General features: G+C 35.1%; 1 protein-coding gene and 1 non-coding gene across 2 annotated transcripts; both read right to left on the bottom strand.

Annotated features, from left to right (window-relative positions):
- Positions 1 to 668: 668 nt before the first annotated feature.
- On the bottom strand, positions 669 to 772 carry LOC114507132. The gene has a single exon (XR_003685408.1). It is a non-coding gene; the product is annotated as a U6 spliceosomal RNA (small nuclear RNA).
- Positions 773 to 23,183: 22,411 nt separating this feature from the next.
- On the bottom strand, positions 23,184 to 23,545 carry LOC114506663 (40S ribosomal protein S27-like). Its single transcript, XM_028524467.2, has one exon. It carries the CDS (start codon positions 23,511 to 23,513, stop codon positions 23,259 to 23,261), a length of 255 nt encoding a protein of 84 aa, XP_028380268.1. The 5' UTR covers positions 23,514 to 23,545; the 3' UTR covers positions 23,184 to 23,258.
- Positions 23,546 to 27,434: the final 3,889 nt, after the last annotated feature.

Raw genomic sequence — 27,434 nt, 5'->3', positions numbered from 1 at the left:
CAAAAGACAAATAGCTGTTGAGTTTATGATGTCCTGTGTGAATAGTGGAGAACACAGCTATGGAAAGATTGCCTAGTATAATGGACTCTGAAACTCTTTTCTATCACACACAGAAAAACACTTATCACCAAAATAGGTACTAATCTGCTTCTGATGGTTCTACACAAGCTCAGACAGAAATAGGGCAAAGGTGAAATTCTACATTAAGGATAGGAGTCATAATATGTAGAAAATAGGGTAAAAGCAATATCAAATACAAATTACCTGGAGGTAACTGATTTAGGATTACTATGTTCATGAAACTTCTCTGATTCTATAAATTATTGAATGGCATTATTTTAGATCATGATGCATTTGCAATTACTATGTCCATTAGTTCTACATCACTTAATATTTTTCCCACATCACTTTGTGTCACCTTGGCCCCGTGTAGCAATATAAAGAAGAAAGACATTGATTTGGATCAGAGTCTTGCCAGGATTTGCTGATTCCATGATGATTACTGTCATTGTTGAAACAAGGCTATAGATAAATTCAGCCAAGCTTAAAGGACGTATTTTTTATCAAAATTTATACTGTCTAAACACATTTCCAATTTTTCATTGTAATCATATTCTTTTAAAGGTATTTTTGTACTCCTTGTTTTTACTATCAGTCTGGTATATTTTTCAGATATGGAATACATCACAAATTTGTGTGCCATCCTTGTCCAGAGACCAGGCCAATCTTTTCTGTGTCCTTCCAATTTAAATGTATGTGTTACCAAAGTCAGTGCTACCATTAATTTTAATAAATATTGTCAAGGTCCTATATTAAACTCTTACATTATTTACACATATTTGTAATGAAAAAAGTGTATATGTGAGAATATAGATACCAAATGTTCATGTTAGCAGGTTGTTGTATTTGAAAAATCTTTGGTGAGATTTAATGCAAATAAATATGTTCCTGGAAAACATAAGTTATTTTATTTCAGGAAATAGTACTGCTTTGTGTAAAAAAAAAAAAGACTTGAAAAAATCTGCTACATATATAATAATCTTTCATGATAGCAGCTGACAAAAGAATAAGGCTATAATTAAGTTCAGTTCAGAGAAAGAGAACACTTTTCATAATGTAGCTTGCAGAATTTCTTTTCTTATATCATTAAGGGTTTTAGAGCAAAAACAATCAATAAATAAAGCAATCAGTGCTTGTTTCATACCATCAAAAGCACTTTAATAGCTATATAGAAATGTCATTTTAGTCTAAAAAGATATACAAGCACAAGGAAATATAATAAGGCCCATTATTCAATAATTAAATAGGAGCATATTTAACCCTCAGATTCATACATGTTGCCACAAATAGCAGCATTTTCTTCTGTTTTAGGCTGAATAATATTTCATTGTATGTATTGAGGATATAGTCATAATTTTGTTATCCATTCATTTGCTAATGTATATTTAGATTGCTTCCCATGTCTTGGCTATTGCAAATAATGCTCCAATAGATACAGGAGTGCAGATGTACCTTCAAGATTCTGATATCAATTCTGATATCAATAATACCCACTAATGATATCAATAGGTCATATGTTAGTTTGATTTTTAATTTTTGAGAAACCTTCATATAGTCTTCTATAGCCACTGCCTCAATTTATATTACTATGAACAATGTATATAGGTTCCCTTTTGTCCACATCCTCATGAAACTTGGTGGTGGTTGTTGTTGTTTTGATAATGGCCATCCTTAGAGGTGTGAGGTCATATCTCATTGTGGCTTTGATGTGCATTTTCTTGATGATTAGTGATGTTGAACATCTTCTCATATACCTATTGGTTATTTGTATGTCTTCTTGGAGAAATGTTATTTCAGTTCCTTTGCTCATTTACTAATTGGATTATTTGTTTTCTAGCTATTGAGTTGCAGGAGTTCCTTTTATATTTTGGGGAGCAACCTTTTATCAGACAGATAGATTGTAAATATTTTCCCTATTGTGTAGGTTATATTTTAATTTTGTTGATTCTTTCCATTGTTTTTCACAAGCTGATTTTTAGTGTTTTGTATTTCTTTCTTTTCAACCACTTTATCGAGGTATGACTGACATACTAAAAGCTGTACATATTTAATGTAAACAACTTAATGAGTTGGGAGATAGATGGACACCTGTGAAACCATCAAGTATTTTTACTGATGAGAAATTTACAAGACTTGACTTTATGAGAAATCTAAAGTAGCCAACTTATAGAAGCAGAATAAGAATAGTGGTTACCAGGGCCTAGAAGAAGGGGGAAATAGAGGGTTATTAAGTCAAAGGGTACACAGTTTCAGTTATACAAGATCAACAAATCCTGGAGATCTACTGTACGCCACAGTACCTGTAGTTAATAGTACGTTATTGTACACTTAAAAATTTGTTTACAGGGTAGATGTTATGTTCGCTTTCATCACATAATAATAATAATAATAATAGTGAGTGTTGGAGGAAATTTTAGAGGTGATAGATATGTTTATGGAATAGATCATGGTGATGGCTTCACATGTATATAATTATCTCCAAACTCATCAAGTTTATACATTAATTATGTATAGTTTTTTTGTATGTCAATCATACCTCAGTGAAGTTTTTTAAGAAAGAATATATTTTTCTAAAATAAACTTTATCTTTTTTCTCCATTTCATATATGTACCCCCAAATCGCAAATATTACCGACAAATCATGATCAATTATTTACTATGATAAATGTTTTGGAGGAGATCTTAAATAAGATACAATTTTTTGGATATGCAGTATGTGTTGGCAAATACAGATGTTTAAGACAAATGTCATTCTTCCATAAGCACAGGCATAAGAGTTGAAACTAAGTTTAAAACTTGGCTCGGCTCTTCTGCAGCTGGTGACTTTGAGCAAGTTTCCTTATCAGACAATGGAGATGGAGGCTGCCCTAGAGGTCGGTTTTCAACATGAAATGATAAATGCATATAATGATTTGTGAAAAGATATGTCATTTAATAAACACTCAGTAAATGGTCATTATATCATTACTTTATTTTGAAGGGTAACATCAAAAGACAAATAGAAAATAAATGCCGGTTTAGTCCAAGTGCTGATAACCTAAATATCCAGTGAGCTTAATACAATTCAGGGTTTAATCTGAGAAAACTTAATAAGGTCATTAATTTCTTTTCTCACATAACTCAATTTTGGAAGAAATCGGATATCTTTTTGTGAAGATTGAATCTACCACTTTGCAAATGCTTACTTTTGGCTCATGATGAAAAACAGCAAAACAGATATGATGCTAGGAAATAGGGGGTGGGAGAGTGGCAATTTGGTGGGCGGAATAGAATTTCTGTGGCTGTAATGACTTTTAGAAACTGACAGCGAGCTGTCTAATACCACATTTTCATATTCATCCTCAAACAGAGTGAGCTACAAAACTCTTAGCTCCAAGCCTTCCTGATTGGCTGTGTTATAACTCTGGGAAGCTTTATAGCTGAACTTTGAAATAAATCCACATGATTTGGGGCTTTAAATTCAATTTTTGGAATATTAATCTAAGAGGACAACAGACATTTATTCTGAGCAAATTTGCCATTTGCTATCTTAAAACCACGCCACACAATTCTTCTGTACGTGACTGAGAATCTTATATTGCCTTCTTGTCATCGAAAGGCAGTAATTCCTTAATAGATATTTGTTCACCTGTCTCAACCATTCCAATAAAAAGCTGAAATAAATATACACTTGAATTGCTCTGAGGATTTATTCACAGAGAAATTATCTGTCAGGAAGTTAGTTATATCCATGAGACATTCATCTCTTCTCTGTGTGTAGTGGGCCACCAGATGGTAGCTCTCCACAGCTCTTGTGGGCTGTGAATTGGCACTAATTGAAACATCAACACTCACTTAAGGCTCCTATAGAGAAACTAACGTCCCCAGTTCTCCAAGTCCTCTAAACCACGAATTTAGAGTGCACTGCATTTAATGTTATTGTTTTTATTTTGCAAAAATCAATAACATCTTTAGAGAAAATGTTACACATGTGGTAGAAAAAATCCTTGAAATTCTATCATTTACATTTCACATAAGTTTATTCTGATTCCAAATGGCTCTGAATAGCATTTATTTTTAAGATGATATAAAACATTGCTGTGATAAATGTCACTCTAAGAAGAGTACTATTTTGAACTACTTTGATTTCTCTGAAGATATACATAGGTTTTTTTTAAAGATGGGAAATTAAAATAAATTACTATTTAAGTATCTCCTGTATCATTTTCATGACCATGTGGTAGACAGACAAGAGCACACTTAAACACAAAATAGTTACTCAAATAAGGAATGTCCCATTTATTAATTTTTCAGTAAATATTTTTATTGGTCAAGTTCCTATTTGCTGACAAAATTCCATAATAAAATCTTAATTTAACTTACAAATGCTGATTGGAAACTCATAGGTGTTATTCATTGTGCCAGACATGATGGAAAAACAAAGATAGCTATGAAATAATTTCTAAAAATTTGAGGAAGAAATCAGCATAGATGCAGGGACAAGAGGAATGATTTCAGGAAAATTGTGGTGTTTTAATGGAGATACTAAAATAAGTTTTCTTGGCAGGAGTCAGGAAAAACATTGAAGAGTAATGAAAAATAAATTGGATTTAGAATAGATGAAGGTGGGGCAAGGACATTCCAGAAAGAAAGAATAAAGTTACCAAGAATAAAACATGAAAGTAATTAATAGGGTCAATTCCTAAAAAAGAGGTTAAATAAACTGAACAAAATGAGACATGGACTCTATTCTGGAAGTTAATTGTTGACTTCAGACAAATACAGTTTTCACTGACATAAAATTTTAAAATATTACTAGAAATTAATAATTTTCAATATTTTTCTGGCTTGCTTTTTTGTGCAGTATTAAAATTTTGAGATTCAATCATGTATGTTTACATTGCTGTTAATTAACATGTTTTCACTGATATACCTCTATTTATTTATATAATCTTCAGCCAATAATTTGGAGTCACTTCCCAGTGATTTTCTATTACAAAAATGTTATTATATACATTCTTAGAATATGTCTTGGTACACTCTTGCAAGAATTTGTCTAGGTAATACATGTAAGATTATCATTTCTCAGTCAAAGAATATGTGCACCTTCAATCCTACTAGGTAATGTTAATCTTTTTTCCAAATTGCTTGTACTAATTTATACACCTACAAGTATTAAACAAAAGATCCTATTGAGACATATCTCTTCTAATATTTGATATTTTGGACCTCCTAATTTTTGCCACATGGATGTATATTATCAAGCAGATTCCTATCTACTGAAAAAAAAAAGAGAAAGCAAAATTGTACGTGATCATACAGTTTTGGTCCTGGAGAATAAGAAAGAGTTTTTTACTATTATTTATGACTATAACATATTTGGAAGAGACTCTTGAAATGACATGCATTAAAATATAACCTGTAATTTTTTATTAACCATTAGGACTATAAGTAGTCAGCTCTTTGCTATTTTTGCTGATTAAAAAGAAAGAATAACAGTGATAGCAAAATAACACAAAAAATGACTCATGTATGCTCAGATACATAAACAATCTTCCAGATCATGACAAATGCATGTTTATACACCTCTTTTATCCTTGGCCTCCCTTATGCTTTAAAGTGGGACAACTGTCCCTGAAAGCTCAAACTATGTTTGATTCTTCTGATAACGTATGTGATATAATAATGGATTTGATCATTTGATAAAAATAATACGAGTGCGTTATGTAATATTTCAAATAGAGCATTTATAGACTTGCACATAAGACAATATGTCACAGGATTAGAGGCTTGGCATTGATTAACTCTTCAACTCTGCTTTCAGTTGTGAGCAGTAAATCAAATTGTTAAAATTACAGAGACTTTATCAATTTAGTGTTTAAATAGCCAAATTTAATCCTGAGAAGATAAAATATTTAAAATTTATTGATAACATGGAAGCACAATGAACGTTAGAGAACTATGGTTCTAGAATGTTAGGAAGTTAGGAAAATAGTTACTAATTTAAAAAGGATTGAGTTTATTTTCCCTGATTATATCTGCTTCATAGGCTTATCTTTAGATGTAATATAAAGAAAACACAACTATTTAAATGTTTTATTTCTTTCCCTCTTTTTGTACAATGATTTTTAAAGTAATGTTTGATATTCGTTAAGCAGTTTATTGGAATACTTTGCATAAATGCTTATATTACTCCCACACCCTTTTTTGGTTTTCATTGCCAAACTCAGGACAGAATCTATATAAATTTATAAAATTCTTTATCATTGACATCATTTCCCTTAGATTAAACTCCAACTCAATCATAAAAATACTAATGAACCTTAATATGACTCCACAGAAAACCTTAACTGTGACAGTTCTGAATGGGTGACAAGAAAGTGTATGTGCCAAGCTGATTGAACAGTTTTTTATTTTTATATTATGTTTTATTGATTATGCTATTACAGTTGTTCTGATTTTCCTCCTTTGCCCCTCTCCACCCAGCATGCCCTACTCCCTCAGGCAATTCCCCCACCATTGTTTATGTCTATGTATCATGCTTATAAGTTCTTTGGCTACTCTATTTCCAATGCTGTACTTTACATCCCCATGGCTTTTCTATAACTACCAATTTGTTCTTCTTAGTCCCCTCACCTCTTCACCCATTCCAGAGACCCCTTTGCCCATCTTGCAACTATCAAAATGTTCTCCATATCCATGATTCTCTGTTCTTGTTTGCTTAGTTTGTTTGTTAGATCCAAATGTTGATAGATATGTATTTTTGCCATTTTATTGCTTATAGTTTTAATCTTCTTTTTCTTAAATAAGTCCCTTTAACATTTCATATAATGATTTAGTGATGATGAACTTCTTTAGTTTTTTTCTTTTCTGGGAAGGTCTTTATTTGCCTTTTGATTCTGATATCTTTGCTGGGTAGAGCAAATTTGGCTGTAGATCCCTGCTTTTCATGACTTTGAATATTTCTTGCCAATCCTTTCTAGCCTGAAAAGTTTATTTTGAGAAATCAGCTGACAGTATTATGGGGACTCCCCTGTGAGTAACCAACTTCTTTTCTGTTGCTGCTTTTAAGATTCTCTCTTTATCTTTAACCTACGGCATTTGAATTATAATGTGTCTTGGAGTAGACCTCTTTACATCCATCTTGATTGGGACTCACTGTGCCTCCTAGACTTGCATGTCTATTTCTTTCATCAGATTAATAAAACATTATTCATTTTATTTCATTATTTTTTCAAATAAATGTCCAGTTTCTTGTTCTTTCTTTTCTCCTTTTTGTACCCCTATGATGCAAATCTTGGATCTCTTGAAGTTGTTCCAGAGGCTGCTTACATTATCCTCACTTTTTTGGATTCTTTTTTTCTTCTTGTTCTGATTGGTTGTTTTTTTCTTCCTTATGTTCCAAATCATTGTTTTGATTCTTGGCTCCATGCACTCTACTGTTATTTCCCTGTAAATTTTTATTTATTTCAATTAGTGTATCCTTTGTTTCTGACTAGATCTTTTTTATGCTGTTGAGTTCCTCACTAAATTCCTTGAGTATCCTTATAACCAGTGTTTTGAATTCTGCATCTGATAGATTGCTTATCTCCATTTCATTTAGCTCTTTTTCTGGAGTTTTGATCTGTCCTTTCATTTGGGCTATGTTTCTTTGTTTCCTCATTTTGACAGCCTCCCTGTGTTTGTTTCTATGTGTTAGGTAGAGTTCCTGTGACTCCCTGTCTTGGTAGTCTGGCCTAATGTTGTAGGTGTCCTGTAGGGTCCAGTGGCACAGCCTCCCTTATCACCCAAGCTGTGTGCTCAAGGTGGGCCCTTCATGTGGACTGAATACACTTTCCTCTTATAGTTGAGCCTTGCTTGCTGTTGGCAGAACAATGGGAAGAATTTACGCAGGCCAGGCAGATGCAAAGATTGGCTGTGACGCTTACCACCAACCTCTGCCCACCATGGAAGTTCAGCTGTGCAGGAACAGAATAGTGGTGCTCCAGTGTGGCCTGAAGTTGTCCACTGAGTGCGCTGGCCCTGGCATTTCTCAGGTGGTACAGGTCAAGGTCAGCCCCCACCTGTATTCTGACTAGAGCCACCCTGCCTGAACTATAAAATAGTCTGAGATGGCTGCTACTTGTGATAGGCTTAGAGATTCCCAGGTGAAGCTAAGCTGTAAATCTAGGCTGGCTGCTGCTAGTGCCAGGACTGGGGCTTCCTGAGTCCATCTGTTGCTTGTTTGAGAGGATTTAAGAACTTGTGCAGCATAAGCCAAGAACAGCCATTCATATGGAAAGGAAGTTTGGGTGGGCCCATAAATTGGATAGAGTGGAGTGTCTGAGGATCTCCAAGGTGGGTCAAACAGTGTTAGCCAGGTTGATGGACTCTTAGATATAGCACCAGCTTGTCAGCTCTATGGCTCTTAGGGGAAGAGTTTAGAAAAGGGAAAATGAACTCTGCTTTCCTTGGTGCCAGGCACTTCAATTTCTCTCAGTAGGACACTGGTGTTTTTCAAGCTGCTACCCTAGTGCTGGAGCTCAGAAGAAGTGAGTCTGAGTAGGTGAGTCCCTGTGTGGGTTCTTTAAGAGGAACTGTCTGGGGTGGTTTCTTCCATTGACTCAATCCCTAATAATTTTTGTAGCCAGAAGTTGTGGGGACTTATCTTCCTGTCACTGGAACCCTGGGCTGGAGCACATAGTGTGGGTCTGGGACTCCTTGTTCCTGTGATATCCCTCCCAAACTTTTATCTACCACACATGGGTGTGGGACCAGCCCAAGGATCTTTGCTCCTCCTACCAGTAAGGATGGATATGGTTTCTTTAATTCTGTTGTTGTCAGACTTCCATTCAACTCAATTTCCTATGGTTCTGAGTGATCACTGTTGTACATTTTAGTTGTAATTTTGTTGTGGCTATGCAAAAAGGCAAGCCAGGTCTCCCTATGCCTCCGTCTTGACCAGAAGTTGTCCCCTTTTTTTAACAATAGCTTTTTAGTTTGGTATAGGAAAGGAAAAGAGCCCACTTTTTCACACAATGCCAAATCTTGAACTCTTCCAATTTCAGCCTAATCACACTGTCCTTAAATTTTTACTCTGCTTGAATAATGAAAAGAGGGTGATATGAAAATTGTATGAAACTAGCATGCCGCAGGCCAGGTAGGGTAGGATGTAATTACATATGCTTCAACAGCTGGGCAATGTGCTGTAAGAAAGGCTTTTAAGGTGACAGCAGATAATTGCATAGGTTTTAGGGCAGAAGAAAATGTATGTGAAGAAGCAAAGGGAAGGACACAGCCCCAAGAAGGGAGTCAGATTTAGAAATTTGATTTTAAAGAAAAGGAGTATCCCAAATTAGAAATGAACATTAAAAAAGTAGATGGTGAGCCATTTTTCCAATAGATGAAATGAAAAAGGAGAATCTTGGCCACATGAAAAGTATTGTATTCCTAGCTATCCTCCCAAGCATGAAACTCTTTATGATGTCCCTGCATGCAAAATAAGACAACATCCCATAAACCAGGCTGATATTTCCCTATTGACGCTGGTCCACAAGTCTCCTCAGGAAGAAATAGCACATTTGCTTGCAATATTTGCAATGACAGGAGCTTCTGTCTTGGACTAGGTATTCTAGGGCCATAGAAACCATGATGAATTCAGTCTTGTCTCCAGCTGAAAAGCACAAAGCCTTTGAAAGAGACCCTTTGGGTGGTATTTCTCTAATGAAGGCTGAATCACTTTTTGCAAGCTGTGTGAGTCTGTCACAAAGAAGAGAAAGTGACTGTGTATGATAGTAGATGTCACATTGAAAATAGAAGTTTCAAAAGGAAAAAGGGACTAGGTTGTATGATCAGTCTCGGCCTTATCCATCTTCCCCAGAGGCCTCCTTTTCACAGCATTAGTTGGACATGAGCTATGCTGTTGGCTCCCGGTGGGTGTATGATAAATAAAATATCTTACACACAGAATCTTCACTTCCTCGATGCTTTCAGAAAAAGTATGTGATAAAATCACCAGAAAGGAAATATTTTTAGATTTTGTATAATTATGGTTTCTTTTACAAATGTGGAGAGGTATAGAAGTGTTTTTAATAAACCTTGTATTGTAAGTTATAACACTTACTGAAGGATATTACCACCAGATCATTAATTACAGTAATAAATTAATTATATAACATTAAAATACTTAAAGACTGAGGTTCGCTCAGAGAATGAAAGCTTATTGTTGAATATTGATTCATAATTCAAATATATCAATTTAATTGCTCATTCTTCCCCACTCTTTGGACACTTCATTTTGATTAGCTAAATGTGCTTTAAAGACTATTTTTAGTTTGCTGAAAAAGTCAAAATCTTATCTAAGCTAGAATGTAAACACAAACACTAAATCACTTACTAAATATCTGTCAGCAATTTACAATCCCATAACCTCATTTCAATTTAAAATCTCTTAATGTTTCATCATTCTCCCCCGGGGAGTTCAGCTTAAAATTATCAAGGCAAATGCATACTTCTCCTTCAGATTCAACATAATCCTGATTTCTCATTAGAAGGCTTATTTAGAGTAACATGATGTAATATGCTTTCTCATTATGGACTGCTGTGTTTACCAGCCTCCAGGCATATTAAAGGTACAGATCTATTTATTTACAATTTTTTTAAAGCAAAGCTACTTCAGTCATTTTTGAATGATTTTATATACCTTTGAATGAGAAAAATCACCTTAATTATTTCATATGAAATCGATTTCATTTACATCTCACCAGTCTGCTGCTTGTTTTATCTATTTATTTATTTATTTTACTTCTTTTAAATTGATGTTCAAATACAGTTGTCTGCTTCTTATTTTAAAGAAAACAGGATGTTTAGGAAGAAAAGCAGACCCCACATTTTACTTGTCCTTATTAAAGTGTTCTTAATGAGTGATCTACGTACATATGTACAATTAAAAAGGATCATACCACATTTATGCATGATATACAAAAATACTTGGGAGATTCATGGAGAAGGGTGGTTGAAAAAAATTAAAGATCATTTTTAAACTATCTTCCAATCTCTGGATAAAACTGTAATTAAGTCATACTGGAAGAAATTTTGATGTTTGTAAGAAGACCTCTAAAGAAATTAACTCACCAGCCTATCTCCAAAAGACTCTTCCTTATATATACATGAAATCTATCATAGTATAAAGAACATTTTTCCTTATTCTTTTCTTGGTATTGAAGAATTGTGAACTACAATTTCAAAATGTACCTACCAATTATGCTACTTATTCTCTGCACCTTTCCCCCTCTCTCCCCCTCCCATTTCCCTGCTGATAAACCTCCATATGATCTCCATTTCTGTGATTCTGTTCCTGTTCTAGTTTGCTTAGTTTGTTTTTGTTCTTGTTTTAGGTGTGGTTGTTAACAACTGTGAACCATAAAGTGACAACAGACATGTTTCTTGATGATGACCTCATTTTTAACCCCTATATTATCTCTATGGTCCTAGAATAAATTCTTTAATCTTTTATTAATCATTATTTTACTGTATATAGCATCAGTTCTGATATAGGAAGATATTTCCAATTTCCTTTTTACTTGATGTTAGTCAAGATGATTCAGACAAACTCTGTATCACATTGATTTTTTATGGCAGCCATACGCTGAATGTATTTCTTTCAAGCAAAGTATTTCTTTACTGAGCAACTGTTTCTTGAATACCTGTCACATGACAATGATTGTTAGACATATAATACGGACACCAAGAAAAAGGAAAAAAATAATGCAGTTACTAGCCTCTAAGAATTTACAGCTTATAAAACAAATCAAGAAGCTATAATAATTATATGTGTATATATGTATATCATGTAAGTATGTGTGTATATATGCATTTATTTGTATATGTCGATATATATGCATGTATGCATAAACACATTTGCACATTTACATTAACATTTACATATACATATAAATTCTGACAAATATGACATTCAAAAACGATCTAATATTTAGACTAGAAATTTCTATTTAGATGAGTCATTGAGGCAACAAAAAACTTTCAACAAAAGAATAACAAGTAAAAATTAAATTCAGAAGGTAGAAAATGATTGAGACAACTAAACTGCCTCTCCAAACTCCCTTGTTACTCCCAGTTCCTATACCATTTTGTTGGGAAGGAGCGGTTTCAGGTTTTAAGTCATCTCTTCAACCAGGGATGGATACATGTTTGGAAAAAGGAGAGGGCAAATGAATGAAAAGGAACTTGTTTTATCAGCATTTTAAATAATGACAAAAGCTGTAAGTCCAACCCATTTTTCTCCTTTTTTATATTCATGATAAACAAAAGTAAAAACTTTTTTTAAAATTTTGCAAACATTAAAAAAAATCATGTCTATTTTTATTGCAGAATAATCAGAAAGCAATGTATTACATGACTGCAAAGGCATTTTTTGATGTAAGAGAAGCAATTTTTCCAACTGAAAGCTCCAAATATTAGCTGAATGCTTACATTTTAATAACACACTGGCAAATATTGTCAAATCAATTTTAAATTTAGAAAATCTCAGGTAAACTTGCTAGTTACAGTGTACCTTCGATACTAAATGGTGTAATCATTGCCGAATTAGTTCACAAGGGTGCATGCACCAGTAAGTCAAGCCTCAGGGTGATTTCTTAGCGAGAGGAGTTATGGTTTAAAAGTTACTTGCACACACCCTACAGTAAAAACAGGAAGGCTTGCAACAGGCTTGCACCAGCTAACAATACTGGTGTTCATGTCTGGTCTCCTGGAATCTGGTTCCTTACTGCAGTTACGTAGGACAGATTACAGCTTTCCCCCCTCCCCCTTAGCTGAATTTTCTGATCTTAACAACTTGCTCACCTAGACCCTTGGTATCTGGAGGACTTTTTGTGCCCAGTAAGCCTGATCCTTACTCTTGTTGGTCAGTCCTATCTTATTGTCTCCCGCCCCTAGCATCACACAAAGGTATACCACATTTACCCAGAAGTTATCATTCCTCTGTCCCTCCAAACCTTATACTTTATAAATAGACAATGCAGGGAGAAACATAAGCAGAAGATAGCATGACTGATATTCAGTGGACAAAAAACAACAAACTAAAAATTTGTCCTTGGATCAATGGGGGGTAGTTGAAAAACTTACACATTTAAATATCAGAATAATGCTTTTCTTTGATATTAAGCAAAATCAAGGTTATAGTGAATAATAGGTGGAACAATATAGGAGGGGAAAGGAGGAAGAGGATACCTGTATATACCTGTATTTATTTAAATGTGTTTATGATGCTCAGAGGTTTATGGAATGACTGGGGCTATGGTTAGAACTTTTACCTTGGTTTGCCAGGGATAGTTGTGAGTTTTGCCTGTTCTCAGTATAATTATTACTAACATCTTTTTTACCCTTAAAAGTGTCCCAGTCTGTACAATAAATCTAGTGATTATACTATCAATAGTCAAAGAAGTCACCATGGTAAGGATGAGTTATTAAAAAAAGTATTAACTAAGAGCAGAATGTTATGACTTGTAGAAAGCAATGAGCCGGCATGAGACAGTGAAATGATAGGAGACCAGGATTCAAGGTTGAATCTGCTAAGTTTTGTGTGGGCGAGAATGAATATTTGCTTTCATGGAGCACAGTGTTTGACTTTAAATGTTACAGAAAATGAGACCAACTCAGCAGAGAGAATACCAGTGATTAAGAATTTTGAAGCCCTTAATTTAGAATTCTAATTAGACTTTAGCCAGTAGTTATTTTCTTTCTCAGAACAGAAGCTTTGCTGTCCAATTTAAACCGAAGGATTCTTGATTCTTGTTGCTTCAGAAAGCCTCAGTCGGATGTGTGAGATACGGAAGTTAGCAGAAGTGGCTGCTGTCTGGGTCTAAACCTAGTGTGGGTAATATATGGACCATGTTTGTGCCTATGCAAATTAGAGGAGTGAAAAAGAATGAAATTGAAGTGGTAACTGTAGACGCTGTGAGAGGGAGATAAAAAGTGTTTCCTCTCAAATGATGTGCACACACTCCATTTACTTCTAACGTACAAAGAGAAAGGCATTCTAAATACTAATTAATAATACGCATCAAGATTTGCAGTTTCAATGGGCTTCATGGGTTTGTTTCTTTATTGGCTTTTCTCCTGCCTGTCTCTCAGTTAAAAATAAAATAAAAACATTTTAAACAGATAGCATAAATACCTCTAGGTTATTTATTTATTATACACACACTTTTACATGATTTAATGAACAAGACAGAAGTAAATGAATCTGAGTCGCACTATCCCATGCCCTTGACTCTCCAGAGACATTGTTGCCCCATTCTGAGTCCCCAGAAACTCTGTGATGGTTAATAGCTGACTGTAGCTCCTATGAAAAATCACAGTAGGTCCAGCTGTACATCAGACCTGAACAGCACAGTCCACTAATCAGCCTATTTGGCTTGTATGTTGTTTTTCATTCTCCTTAAATACTGACTATAGTGGATGTGGTGATCATTTTCCTAGTTGCTCTCAGATCCATTCTCCTCCCTTATACTTTTATGTCTCACAGAGCTGGTGCTGGCTTTGCAAAGTACAGTCCCCAGGCTCCTTTGGTAACTGATCTCTGGTTCTACCAACAGGAGGTACTGGTAGGAGATTGGAGAGCAAGAGGAAGGAGCAAGCCAAGGTAACTCCCCCCCACCTCTGCTTCAGGGATGTGTCATGGCAGTGGCTGTGTCTCCATGTGGTTCCAACCTTCACAAATACCTCCCTCCTGGCCTCTGCCTGGTCAGTTCTACAGTGGTTCTAATCTCTCCCGGGCTGTTCTAATTCCTGACATTTGTTAACATCTCATGCTTTGGTTGCAGGCCTGGGAAAAATTTCAAGGCAATTTCTAGGTCTCCTTGTCCCTCATTTGAATTTCATCTCCTTTAACATCTTTGTAACATGGATCTCGACTGATACAGAAGTCATGCCTACTACAACACAACTTGGATAACCTCCCTTCCCCAGCACCCCTCTTCTAACAGCATAATGGCCCTTTTTAATTATGTAAGTAGAAGTTTGAAGGCAAACTAACATTAGAATTAGGTTGGCATCATGCCCATAATCAGAGTGACTGCATTATGGTTTCCATAGAAGATTCCCAGTTTATGCCTGCTGTCCTCATCTAATTATGAAGACCAGCACTTTTCATCCTCAGAAGTGTTTTAATCCACAAGTTGCATGGTCACTCTGCTCATTTAGCCCTAATTTATCAAAAACTTTAAAAATTTAAAGATGATAAGTTCCCACATGAAACGCAATATTCGTTACTCTGTCTGTTACGTGACAAGCCCCAATTTTTTCCCAGTTTTGGGCATCTCAGCTTCTCTCCTACCCCAGAAATTTGGAGTATGACTGGCTTATGTTTTCACAGAGTGTGCAAATAGGTAATGAAAAAGATCTAAAAGTACAAGTGAGTAAATACCCAGTGACCAAAGAATTTGAATCTATATCAATTATGATAAAAATACTAAAACTTATAAAAATGTTAGTTAAAGCAAAATATTTTATAATGTCTAAGGCAGTGAAACAAACAGAAGATTGAAACAGAAAATGGTACTTTTACATCTATTTATCCATTTAACGATGATTTTTGTTGTTTACTTTGTGCCAGTTTACCGACTAGGTGGTAGTTAGGAAGGAAACATGAAAAGATTGATTTGCTTTCAATGGGGTTCCATTGCTAATAGCATGAAGAATTGGTACTGTACCCTTTTGGGAAGAAACATGGAAATATAGATCAAAGGCATACATATCCATATCTTTTATTTTATTAGTGCTCAATTTTTGATGATCAAAAATTAACTCTAATGAAATAAGGACAATTATAGATAAATAAAGTCCACTATACAAGTTATTGTTTGCAATAGTTTCTGTAATCCCCAAAATTGGGCAATCTGTAGAATATGAAGTAAATACATAGAAATGCTCACATACAATTGTATGTTTGCTGTTACTACAATTACTAAAAACTTGAAGGGAAAAAATACAAAAATAAATGCAGTTATTTTTGGTGCAGTAATTTTATAGTTTTTTTTCCCATTTTGAAACATTTCTGTAGTCATTTTCTCAAGTTAAGTTCATTTTTAAATCAAAAGAAACTGAAGGTTAAATTCACATTGGCCTAACAAATAACTAAGTATGTACGATATTAAAGTTCGAAGTTATTTTGTGCAAGATGAAAGCTTAAGCACTTATGAAGTGAATATTGCTCTGCTTTCTAGTCATAGCAATGAGATAAAACCTCAGTGTGATGGAAGACTGTGGACTGAGAGTCACTGGGGTTTTGTTCCTTTTCTGCCAATAGCCAACTTTGACTAAAATTTCTTTGACTATGGTTTCTTATCTGAAAACTGAAGAATCTGAACTCAATTAACTATTGGTCTATAAAAAGCTTTAATTTTTATTTTAATTTGAAGTCTATGAAAGGCTGTTATTGCTGACAGTTATTACTAATTACATTTCCATCATAAAGTTCACCTCACTGGAAATAAGATTTAAACTTGTACATCTGCATTCATCATTTTATGCTTAAAATGCGCTTCTATAGATCACTGATAAATTCAGGAACACACAATTTTAATATAAATGCTATAAAAATAGTAGACAGCATCAAATAATGATCTTGTCTTCTTTCTTATCGTGGGAGTGCTGGTATGTCAAGGAGATGTTATGCAGAAAATCTCAGGCATTTTGTGACTTTATCATGCTTTAGTAAATGAAAAAAAAAAAGCACCCCCTGGGTAGAGTGTCCCTCATGAACAGAGAGTTGACATTATAATATGACAGGCTGACAGATAGAATAATAGAACTCAAATATTCTTATTGCATTTGTATGAATAGCCAAAAATGGAAGATAGACAATCACTATCTTAATTTATTTTGCTATTGTAACATACATTTTAATTGACACAAAAATTGTCTAACCGTTTATTTTTTAAGGCTTTTGAGTTCATAAAAAACACTCTTATGGAAGGTACATGAGTGTTGAAGTGAGGGCAGAGCCTGTGCCACATACATATTTCTGCCTATGCATAGCATGTCCTCAATACATATTTATTTAATAAATGATTAACAACTAACACCAAAAGTTCTATGGAGCAGGGATTTTTGCATCTTTTGTTGACTGATATATACTAAGGTCCGAGAAAAATGATTGACAGAGAGTAAATGTCAACAAATATCTGTTGAAAGCAAGAATAGATGACACACAGCAAAAATATCTATTTTTACACAATGGAATACTACACAGCATAAAAAAAGAAGGAATTTCTACTTTTTATAACAGCATGGAACAGCATGGAACTAGAGACCATTATGTGAGGTGAAATAAGCCAGTTGGTGAAAGACAAACACCATACTATTTTACTTTTAACTGCAATCTAATGAACAAAATAAACTAACAAGCAAAATAGAACCAGACACAGGAAAACATGGAACAGGGTGACAGCTATGAGAGAAGAGGTAGGAGAGGGGAATGTCTGAATAAAGGGGAAGGAATTAGTCAAAGAACATGTCCATGGACATGGACAACGGAGTAGAAATTAACTGAGGGAGAGCGAGGTGGGCTGAATGGAGGGGAGCAAAGCAGAAAAAATTGGGACATCTATAATAGAATAAATAATAAAAAAATTTTAAAAACAATGAACTTTAAAAGCTCTTACAATTTCTGTGAGCCACATATTCCAGAATCACTTAGTTAGGCAGTTCTGATCCAGTATCTCTTAATGAGGTTGCTGCCAACATATCAGCCAGGGTTGGAGTGATCTAAAGACTCAGCCAGGGGTTGAGGATCTGCTGAAGCAGATCTGCCAGGTTGGTGCTGACTGTTAGCAAGAGACCTGAGACTTCTTGCCTGGGTTTTATCAAGGCCTCTTAACATGCAGCCTGCTTTCCTTGGAATGAATGGTGAAGAGAGCTCAGGGTAGAAGCCACTGCATTTTTTGTGACCTAGCCTCAGAAATGACACAATCACTTCCACAATATTCTATTCCTTCATACAGTGTCACTAGGTACAGCTCACATTCAGGGGAGGGGAGGAATTAGGCTGCTCCTTTTGAAGAGGGGAATATCAAAGAATTTGTGGATATACTTTAAACCCACCAAAATGTGAAAAATTATGTAACCAATTTTATACGTAAGCTCCTTATCCATTACATTGCCGTACAAGGGAAAATATGAGGTTAACAGATTTTGTATTTTTATGATAAAATGAGTCATATAATCCTCCATAAAGGTATCCCTGCATACTAAGGATTTAAAAATATAAATAACTAGTCAAATCATTATTTCTATTTTCTACTTCATTTATTCTGTGAGTGCACATTATATGTATAGGATAACTTTATTACCAATTGGCCTAATGTTTATTGTGTGAATTATTGCAGTTATTCATAAAATCCTCCTGGGAACACATGTTGAAAATGCAAATCCTTAGGTTCCATCACAGACCAACTAAATTAGAATCTTATATATGGGATGTTGGGAATTTCAGTTTTAATAAGCTCCTAACAGTGATTCTGATCAGGTTGTCCATGAACTCTAATCTAATAGTCTGAGGTGGAAAAAACTCATAAAATAGGACATCACTTTTACTGTAGCCTTGCTAGGAAAGAAGTCTGGATAAAATTCCCCATGTCAGGAACTGGTTAATGGAAATAAGATTGCAAATTGTTTTTCCAATTATATGAACTACAGATCAAATTGGACTTCTGGAGGAAAATCACAATATTTTCCACAACTCTACTGTAGGCTAGAAACTAAGCAGGAAATATTGATAGGCTTAAGTCATTACAGAATCCCGAAAAAAATTTAAGGTAAAAATTGCATCATTTAAAATTAGGTTCCAGAGTTGCAAAGAAGGAAGGGCAAAGAAATCAGGCATCACTCATGACCAGTTAAAGCGGATGTTGTGGGAAATGTTGCTCCCTAATGATAAGGGAGAGAGCACGCCCTGACAACAACTCTTTCCAGATGACGGTAATTTTGCAATTATCTTCTGAAATGAGGAAATAAACCATTGTTTAATATTTATATAATGTCAAAAAATTATTAAACAAACAGCTCTAACTTTATTAAATTTTAATTGCATTGAAAAAGTTTTCAACAAACATTATTTTACATTCCTATTTGAGTTAATTTGGAGCTTCATAGAAGATGGCCTTACAGCTTTATCTTTTTCCATTCATTCACAACTGGAGGAATGCAGGAGATAATATGTGACATGGATTTAAAGGAATGACACATGTTTTTAATGGACACCTTCTGGAAATGCACACACAAAAAGTATAGCCTTTCAAGATACTAATTTTGTCATATCATAGATATTCTGCAGATACCATTGATGCATTTAAGCATTATTTTTAAAGTCAGTTAATAAATTAGGCACCAGGTATGAATATACAGAAGATATGAATATAAATCTCAAATACAAAAGCCAACAAATGCCACAGCTGAATTTGAATCACATCTTCTGAGCCAAGTTGATTACACCAACATTATACCACCCTTCTTCCTTCCTTAATGTGACACTTAGATGTTAGTTTTGACCACAAGTGTCTTATTCACTTGAATTCCCAGGATTTTATCAAATGTATGTGAATGTTTTCTTTTTTGTTTGCAATTAGTCTTTTCTTAACTAATTTTCTTTTCATAATTCAAAATCTCCTTTCCAATGTAAGTAACATTATCTTGCATGGATTCTGTGTACAATTACACACACATGGAAATAGGTGGGGTCACAGTAGGAGTCAATTCGTGATCACTAAAGTATTCATGATGCACTCTTTATATATGTGAATTTAGAAATAGAATCATAATGATACTTCAAACTTGTAGAAAAAATATAACATGATATGCATATATATTTATTTGAAACCTGTATTTAACCTGTGTAATAGAGAGGGTTAAATTTATTAACCCTAAATAACTAGGACCAAACAAATAGATAATTTGATCAAAATCATAATACTGAAAACATCACTGTCTAATGTAGCTCGTATTCAGAAAATCAAGTCTCTTTTCACCTCTCAAATGAGAAGTGCCTCAGCTTTTTATTATTGTCCTCCTGGAAAAGAAAATCTTTTCTTGCCTTTCAACACCTACTGACTATATATAATAGTAAAAAGAGAAAGAGAGAAAGAAAAAAGAAACCAATTACCAATTGGTGACTAATTAAGTAACTTTAAGTTTCAATAACTAAACATTTGTATCTGGTTTCATGGTATATAAGTTATATACTGGATAACAAGCAACACCCAAACCCAGCCACTGTGGTACTTCTAACAACACTGTGTGTCAAGACTTTTGTCAGGGCTCAGCTAGGTGATTCTTTAGCTCCACGTAGTGTAAGCTGAGGTCACTCAGTGGTATTTGGCTACTTATTTTCTCTAACTGAGTGGGCCTCAAGTGGATGAACTATGCTGAAGAGTCCAGGACTGCTTCAGTCAATGTACCACATGCCTTGGCTGGAAGACTGTTCTCAGTGGGGACTGTTTACACCATAAAGGGCTTGCACAACACACTGCCTCTCGAGCTTTTGAGTATATTAGTCCCAGGGTTGTTGGACTTCTTCCACAGTGTCAGAGAGCCCCCAGAGCTCGGGTTTCAGTAAGAAAGGATGCAGAAACCGCTAGTTGCTCAAGAACTGGAACAGGAAACTGGCATAGTGTCTATTCTGCCACTTTCTATTAGGCATAGAAATCATAATGTCCCCCGAAGATTTGGGGGTCGGGGGATGGGAATCACAGATTCATTCTCCAAATAAGAAGAGTATCAAAGAGTTTGCAGCCATCTTTAATCTGCCACTATTACCCAGGGCTCTTTTGATTGCAAATGACTAAGCTCAAACCGAATTAAACAGTAAAAAGAAATCAGTCTCGTAACCATGGGATTGGAATGCAGCTTGATCCAGGGGTTTGAACTGTAGATCTAAGACCTAGTCAATTTCTAACTCTGACTCATTGATCTATGGCAACATTTGGTAGCACCATTTCTGTCCACAACTTTAGACCATGTCCTACCAGGTTCAAATCTTGTGAAAAAGAAAATATTTTGTGCAGTCCCTCAAATAAACAACAAAACAAAATTGAGCTGACTTATTTGGAATAGGTGTGCATTCCTGAATCAATCACTGTTACTCATGGACTGATAAACTCTGATTCATCTGGTCTAGGTCACACATGGCCACTCCTCAAGCCAGGAGCTAGTCACCTCCACCTGAGGAACACCAGTGGGGAACAGAAGAGGGAACAGCTCCCTGGAGCCTAATCAGTTCACTGTTTTCAGAAGCAGTGAAGGATGCTGGGCAGCAGAAACCACAAATGTTCATCACACAATTCTGTTTTCATACATTATATGCAAGTATCTATACTTTTAAATCATAGAAAAATAGTCGTCACATACAAGACATTTAGAACAGGCTTGAAATAAGAAGGCCTGGATGTTCCCCAATTCAACCCCTAAAGAGCAGTAAAAACTTATGTCGCCTTCCAGGGTCTGGTTATTGTCCCTTTCTGGAAATCCCCTCTACCATGACATTAGATGGTCTTGGCTCTCCAGACCTGTCAAGAAAATACCAGTATACATGACCTTTGGGATGCTTCACCTGCTTGTATTTGCTGCCCAGTCCTACCCTGGGATGTTCCCCACCACCCCATCCATCGCCCACATCTGGGATTTCTCCCTTTATTACCACACTTTCTCTTGTAGAACCCAGCCGAGTTGCACATATATCATACTTTTACATAAAAATCGGTTTTCACCCTCTAATGAATGACTTTTAGTCACTATGCACCCATTCCATTGATGTCACCAAGCTATGAAAGACTTTGTGTAAGTCATCATTTAAAATGGATAGTTCTCATGGCCTGCATGTATTCTCCTAAAAATTTTCTGTAAAGAGAATTGTTGATTATTTTAAAATAGCAAGACTCATCAAAAATTGTGTTGCAAACCTGTCCTTTGAATCAATGTCCAATGAACTTTTCTCTACAAGACTACATTATATGATGTAAGTTTTTAAATTTAGTCATCAAATTTGATTCATATTATTTGCATATACATGGATAAGTCTTAGTCTGGATACATACATTTTTTTAAATTATTTTTCTAATTATTAATTTTCTCTAAGTGACTGACTCTAACACTAAAGTGTGCTTTAGCCTTTGTCAAGGAACATGTATAAAGGACCCATGGACAAAGCCAAAGGGGGGCAGCATAAAGGGTGGGAGGTGGTACTGGGTGGGATGGTGGGAAGTGACAGTGGGAAAATGGAAACAACTGTATTTGAACAACAATAAAAAAAAGTGTGCTTTAGTATGATGTGAGGAGCAATTTATTTATCTGTTAAGATTGTGTTTGTTTATTTATTTATTTATTTATTTATTTTTAGAGAGAACAGAAGATGGGGGCAAGAGAGAGAGAGAAACGTCAATGTGAGAGAGAACACATCATTTGGTTGCCTCTCATATGGGCCCCAATGGGGGACTGAACCTGCCACCCAGGAATGTGCCTTCACTGGGAATTGAAATGGCGACCTTTCACTTTGCAGTATGACACCAAACCAAATGAACATGAGGAGCAATTTTAAACTTCAAATTCTAAAACTTTCAGCTCAGATATTCTAATTCAGAAAATCTCAGGCAGGGACAATAATATATATAGTTGTACATTTTTGAATAAAAATTTTACAGTTAGTTTGTAAATAGTACACACTTGTTTAAAAGTATTTTTATGTCTAAATTCACAAAGAATAAGTTAAATATGCCCCTGTATTCTCATCTTCCTTTTTACACCTTTTAGGGAGCAATCTGCTGTGAATCCCTTTACACTTTTCTTTATGCTCAAATAAACATATTTATCTGTTTTATTTTATTTGTTTTTAAATAAACTTATATAAGCCTCATTCTCCAGCTTTTTTTCATTCAACTGCATTACAGATATTAATTCAATATATTGAGACCAAATTCATTTAAATTTAAATTTTGTACAATATTTCATACATTGATATATTACAATTTTTGAGACCCTTTCCATATTGATAGATGTTTAGGTATTGCTTCCACACGTGTGCTCTTTTTCTTGCATTGGGTCCCTGGAAGTGAAACTGAGAATATTTTAGGTCACCTCCAAAACTGATATACTCTTTTTTTTTTTCAGGATGTATCCAAAATGTGTTTATTGGGATGGTTCCCCACTCATCTTGATTTGTGCTACTTTTAGTGCTGCTTCCTTCTGAAGGAGCATCTTTCTGTAAGCCTTGCTTTTCCTCCTGTAGGCTGACAGAGGACAGTGGAGCAGCCAACACACAAAACTACCGTTTGTGCATGGCTAAAGATGGTGGTGATTTTATAGCAACCTGGGCATTTCACATCCATGAAATAAGAATTGGGACTCTGCACCAGGCACTTCTTCTTGTGTTTCCTCTTCTCCTCTTCTGGAGAGGGATGAAGGAGATCCTTTGCAAGAGGCATATTGTTGTGGGGAGGTCGTCACCACCGGAAAGGGAAAACTGATATACTCTTAAACACAATATAATTTACTGATTATTACAGAAAATAGAGAATAAAGGTTATAATAACAACACAAATAACATGAAGAACATTAATTATCCTATTTTTATATTGTCTTGTATTCTTACTAAAAAATAATGTCTGCCCTGGCTGGCGTAGCTCAGTGGATTGAGCGCGGGCTGGGAACCAAAGTGTCCCAGGTTCGATTCCCAGCCAGGGTACATTCCTGGGTTGCAGGCCATAACCCCCAGCAACCGCACATTGATGTCTGTGTCTGTCTGTCTGTCTCTCTCTCTCCCTCCCTTCCCTCTCTAAAAATAAATAAATAAAACCTTTAAAAAAATAATGTCTTCAGTATACAATAGATTTATCCATGATTTTTTAATTTTAATCATTGTTCAAGTATAGTTTTCTCCCTTTTATTCCCATTCCGGCCCAAAGGGTCATTTTTTAATCATATTTAAAAATGCTCAGCCTCATGAGAAGTAAAGGAAATGTCTTTCCTCCTAGGATGTAAACTCTACAAAGTTTTCTGTTCTGTTTACTGATGCATATGATGCATCTCTTGTACCAAGGACAGTGTCTGGCACATGATAGCTGCTCAATAAACATATGGTGACTATTTGGTGACTGTGGCCTGACAACAGTGAAGGCAAGAAATCCCCTTAAATAGACCCAGAATGACCCAGACTCACTTATGTCAGACATGGCTGGAAAAAAGTGAAAAGTGGGGTAAAAAATCAGTTACTAATTGAAGGCACTCTGGCATGCAGGAAGGCCAGTAGCTACGCTTTGAAACTAGAAAGAAAATTATATAAACTGTCTCTGGACTTTTTGTGTGGTATAGGGAAAGAATACTTTCTCTAGATGCAGACGTTTGAAGAGCCTTCAATGCAATGACTAATTCTCCATTGTCTAAGCATTATTTACCATTCAAAAGTTCTATCCATGCAAATAGAAATTCAAACAAGTATCCCATCCCTTCATTCTTATTATAATGACCAAATGAGAATCACAGACATTTGAGGAATTCTTAAAACTAAGATAATGAAATGAAGATTAAAAAGAAAATGGACCTCAGAGAATACAAAGATAATTAAGGTAACCAAAGAAACTCAGTGAAGGAAACCAAAGAGGTAAAGAAAAAAGGAGAAAATGGAAGGAAGGGAGGAAGGAAGGAAGGAAGGAAGGAAGGAAGGAAGGAAGGAAGGAAGGAAGGAAGGGGCCTAATTAGTGTCTTCATGATATTCAAAATTGCATTTATAAAACAAGAGTCAAATCCTATGCAAAAGTAACAGAAAATGTGAGGACTGAGTCTTACAATAGCACTAAGTCAAAACATGAATCAAAGCCTAAAATAAAATACTAAAGGCTTTCCCCTTAAGATGAAGAACAAGACAAGGATGTCCACTTTCACCCCTCTTATGCAACACTGTACTGGAAATTCTAGCCATGGTGATCAGGCAAGAAAAAGAAATAAAAGGCATCCAAACTGGAAAAGAGGAAGTAAAACTGTCATTATTCACAAAAATCATGATAGTGTACATTGAAAACCCTATAATCTCCACCAAAAAATATCAGACAGAGAAACTAGGGGAAAAAATCCCATTTACTATAGCAACAAGAAAAATAAAGTACCTAGGAATAAATTTAACCAAGGCAGTAATAGGCCTATACTCAGAAAACTATAAAACACTGAAGAAAGAAATTAAGGAAGATACAATAAGTAAAAACATATATCATGTTCATGGATTGGAAGAATTAACATCATTAAAATGACCATACTACCCAAAGTAATCTATAGATTTAATACAATTCCTATTAAAATACCAAATGGCATACTTCACAGATCTAGAAAAAATATTTCAAAAATTTATATGCAACCAAAAAATACTGCAAATAGCCTCAACAAACTTGTGGAAGGAGAACAAAGTAGGAGGGATCACAATTCTTGCTATCAAACTATACTACAAGGCCACTCTAATCAAAACAATCTCATACTGGCATAGATCAATGGAACAGAATAGAGAGCTCAGAAATAAGCCCATGTCTCTATAGTCAATTAATATTTGACAAAGGGGGTACAAGCATACAGTGGAGTAGAAATAACCTCTTTAATAAATAGTGCTGGGAGAACTGGACTGGTACATGCAAAAAAAATGAAACTAGACCAATAACTTACCCCATATACTAGAATAAACTCAAAATGGATAAAATATAAGTTGTGACACCATAAAAGTCCAAGAGATAAACATAGGCAGTAAAATTTCAGATATCCCATGCAGCAATATTTTTGCCCATATTTTTCCTATGGCAAGGAAAGTGAAGAAAAAATTAAAACTAGGACTACATCAAATTAAAAAGAATATGCACAGCTTAAAAAACCATCATCAACATTAAAAATAGAATGGACTGGAAGAGAAGAAAACATATTAGCCAATGATATATTGGACAACATTTTAATCTCCAAAATATGTACAGAACACATACAACTCAACACCAGGAAACAAACAATCCATTTTAAAAATGGGCAAGTGACCTGAATAGATAGACACTTCCCCAAGAAGGACATACAGATGGCCCATAGACATATGAAAAGATGCGCAACATAACTAGCAATCAGAAAGAGGTAAATTAAAACCATTATGAGGTATCACCTCACCCCAGTCAGAATGCCTATCTTTAATAAATCAACAGTGCTGGTGAGAATGTGAAGGAAAAGGAACCCTAGTACATTGTCAGTGGGAATACAAACTGGTGTAAAACAGTATGGAATTTCCTCAAAATTAAAAACGGAACTGCCTTTTGACCCAGGAATTCTACTGCTGGGAATATACCCTAAGAATCCCTAATCACCAATTCAAAGCAACTTACCCATTCCTATATTCATAGCAGTGGTATTTACAATAGTCAGGTCCTGGAAATAGCCTAAGTGTCCATCAGTAGATGAGTGGATTAAAAAATGGGTCTGTTTACACAATGAAATACTACATGACTGAAAGAAAGAAGTTCTACCTTTTGCAACAGCATGAATGGAACTGGAGACTATTATGCCAAGTGTAATAAGCCAGTTGGTGAAAGACAAATACCATACAATCTCACCTATAATAGGAATCTAATGAGCAAAATAGAACCAGAGGCATGGAAACAGAGCAGACTGACGGTGACCAGAGGGGAGAGGGGTGGGAGTAATGGTGGGAGAAGGGGAATGGACTAGACAAAGAACATGTATGAATGACCCATGGACATGGACAATAGTGTGGGGACTAACTGTGGGAGCAGGTGGCAGGAGAGCAAAGGTGGAAAAATTGAAACAATAGTAATAGAATAACAGTAACATTTATTATTTTATTTATTTATTTTTAGAGAAAGAGGAAGGGACAGAGAAAGAAAGGAAGGGAAATATCAATGTGTGGTTGCCTCTCATGTACTCCCTACCAGGGACCTGGCCCCCAACCCAAACATGTGCCCTGAGTGGGAATCGAACCAATGACCCTTTGGTTCACAGGCCCATACTCAATCCACTGATCCACACCAGGCAGGGCCAATAAAACTTTTTAAAAAAAAAATACAGTTGAAAATCAAGAAATAGCAGTATAATGAAATTATTTTACTTTCCAATCACAACATGATTTGAATTTTGCATTCAACACAATTTTATATTAGTTTCAAGTGTACAGCACAGTGGCTAGACATTCATATAGGGGACAAAGTGTTCCTTCTGATAATTTAAGCAACCACCTGGCACCATAGAAAGTTATTACAATATTGTTAACTATACTTTCTGTTCCTTACCTTACATCCCCATGCCTATTTTGTAACTACCAATTAGAGTAGTATAATCATTTTTAAATATTTTTTAAAAAGTGAAAAATATATCTG

This window comes from Phyllostomus discolor, chromosome 9 (assembly GCF_004126475.2).
Source record: "Phyllostomus discolor isolate MPI-MPIP mPhyDis1 chromosome 9, mPhyDis1.pri.v3, whole genome shotgun sequence".
Taxonomy (NCBI): Eukaryota; Metazoa; Chordata; class Mammalia; order Chiroptera; family Phyllostomidae; genus Phyllostomus; species Phyllostomus discolor.
The sequence above is the reverse complement of the archived record's forward strand: the minus strand, read 5'-3'. Positions and strand labels throughout refer to the sequence as shown.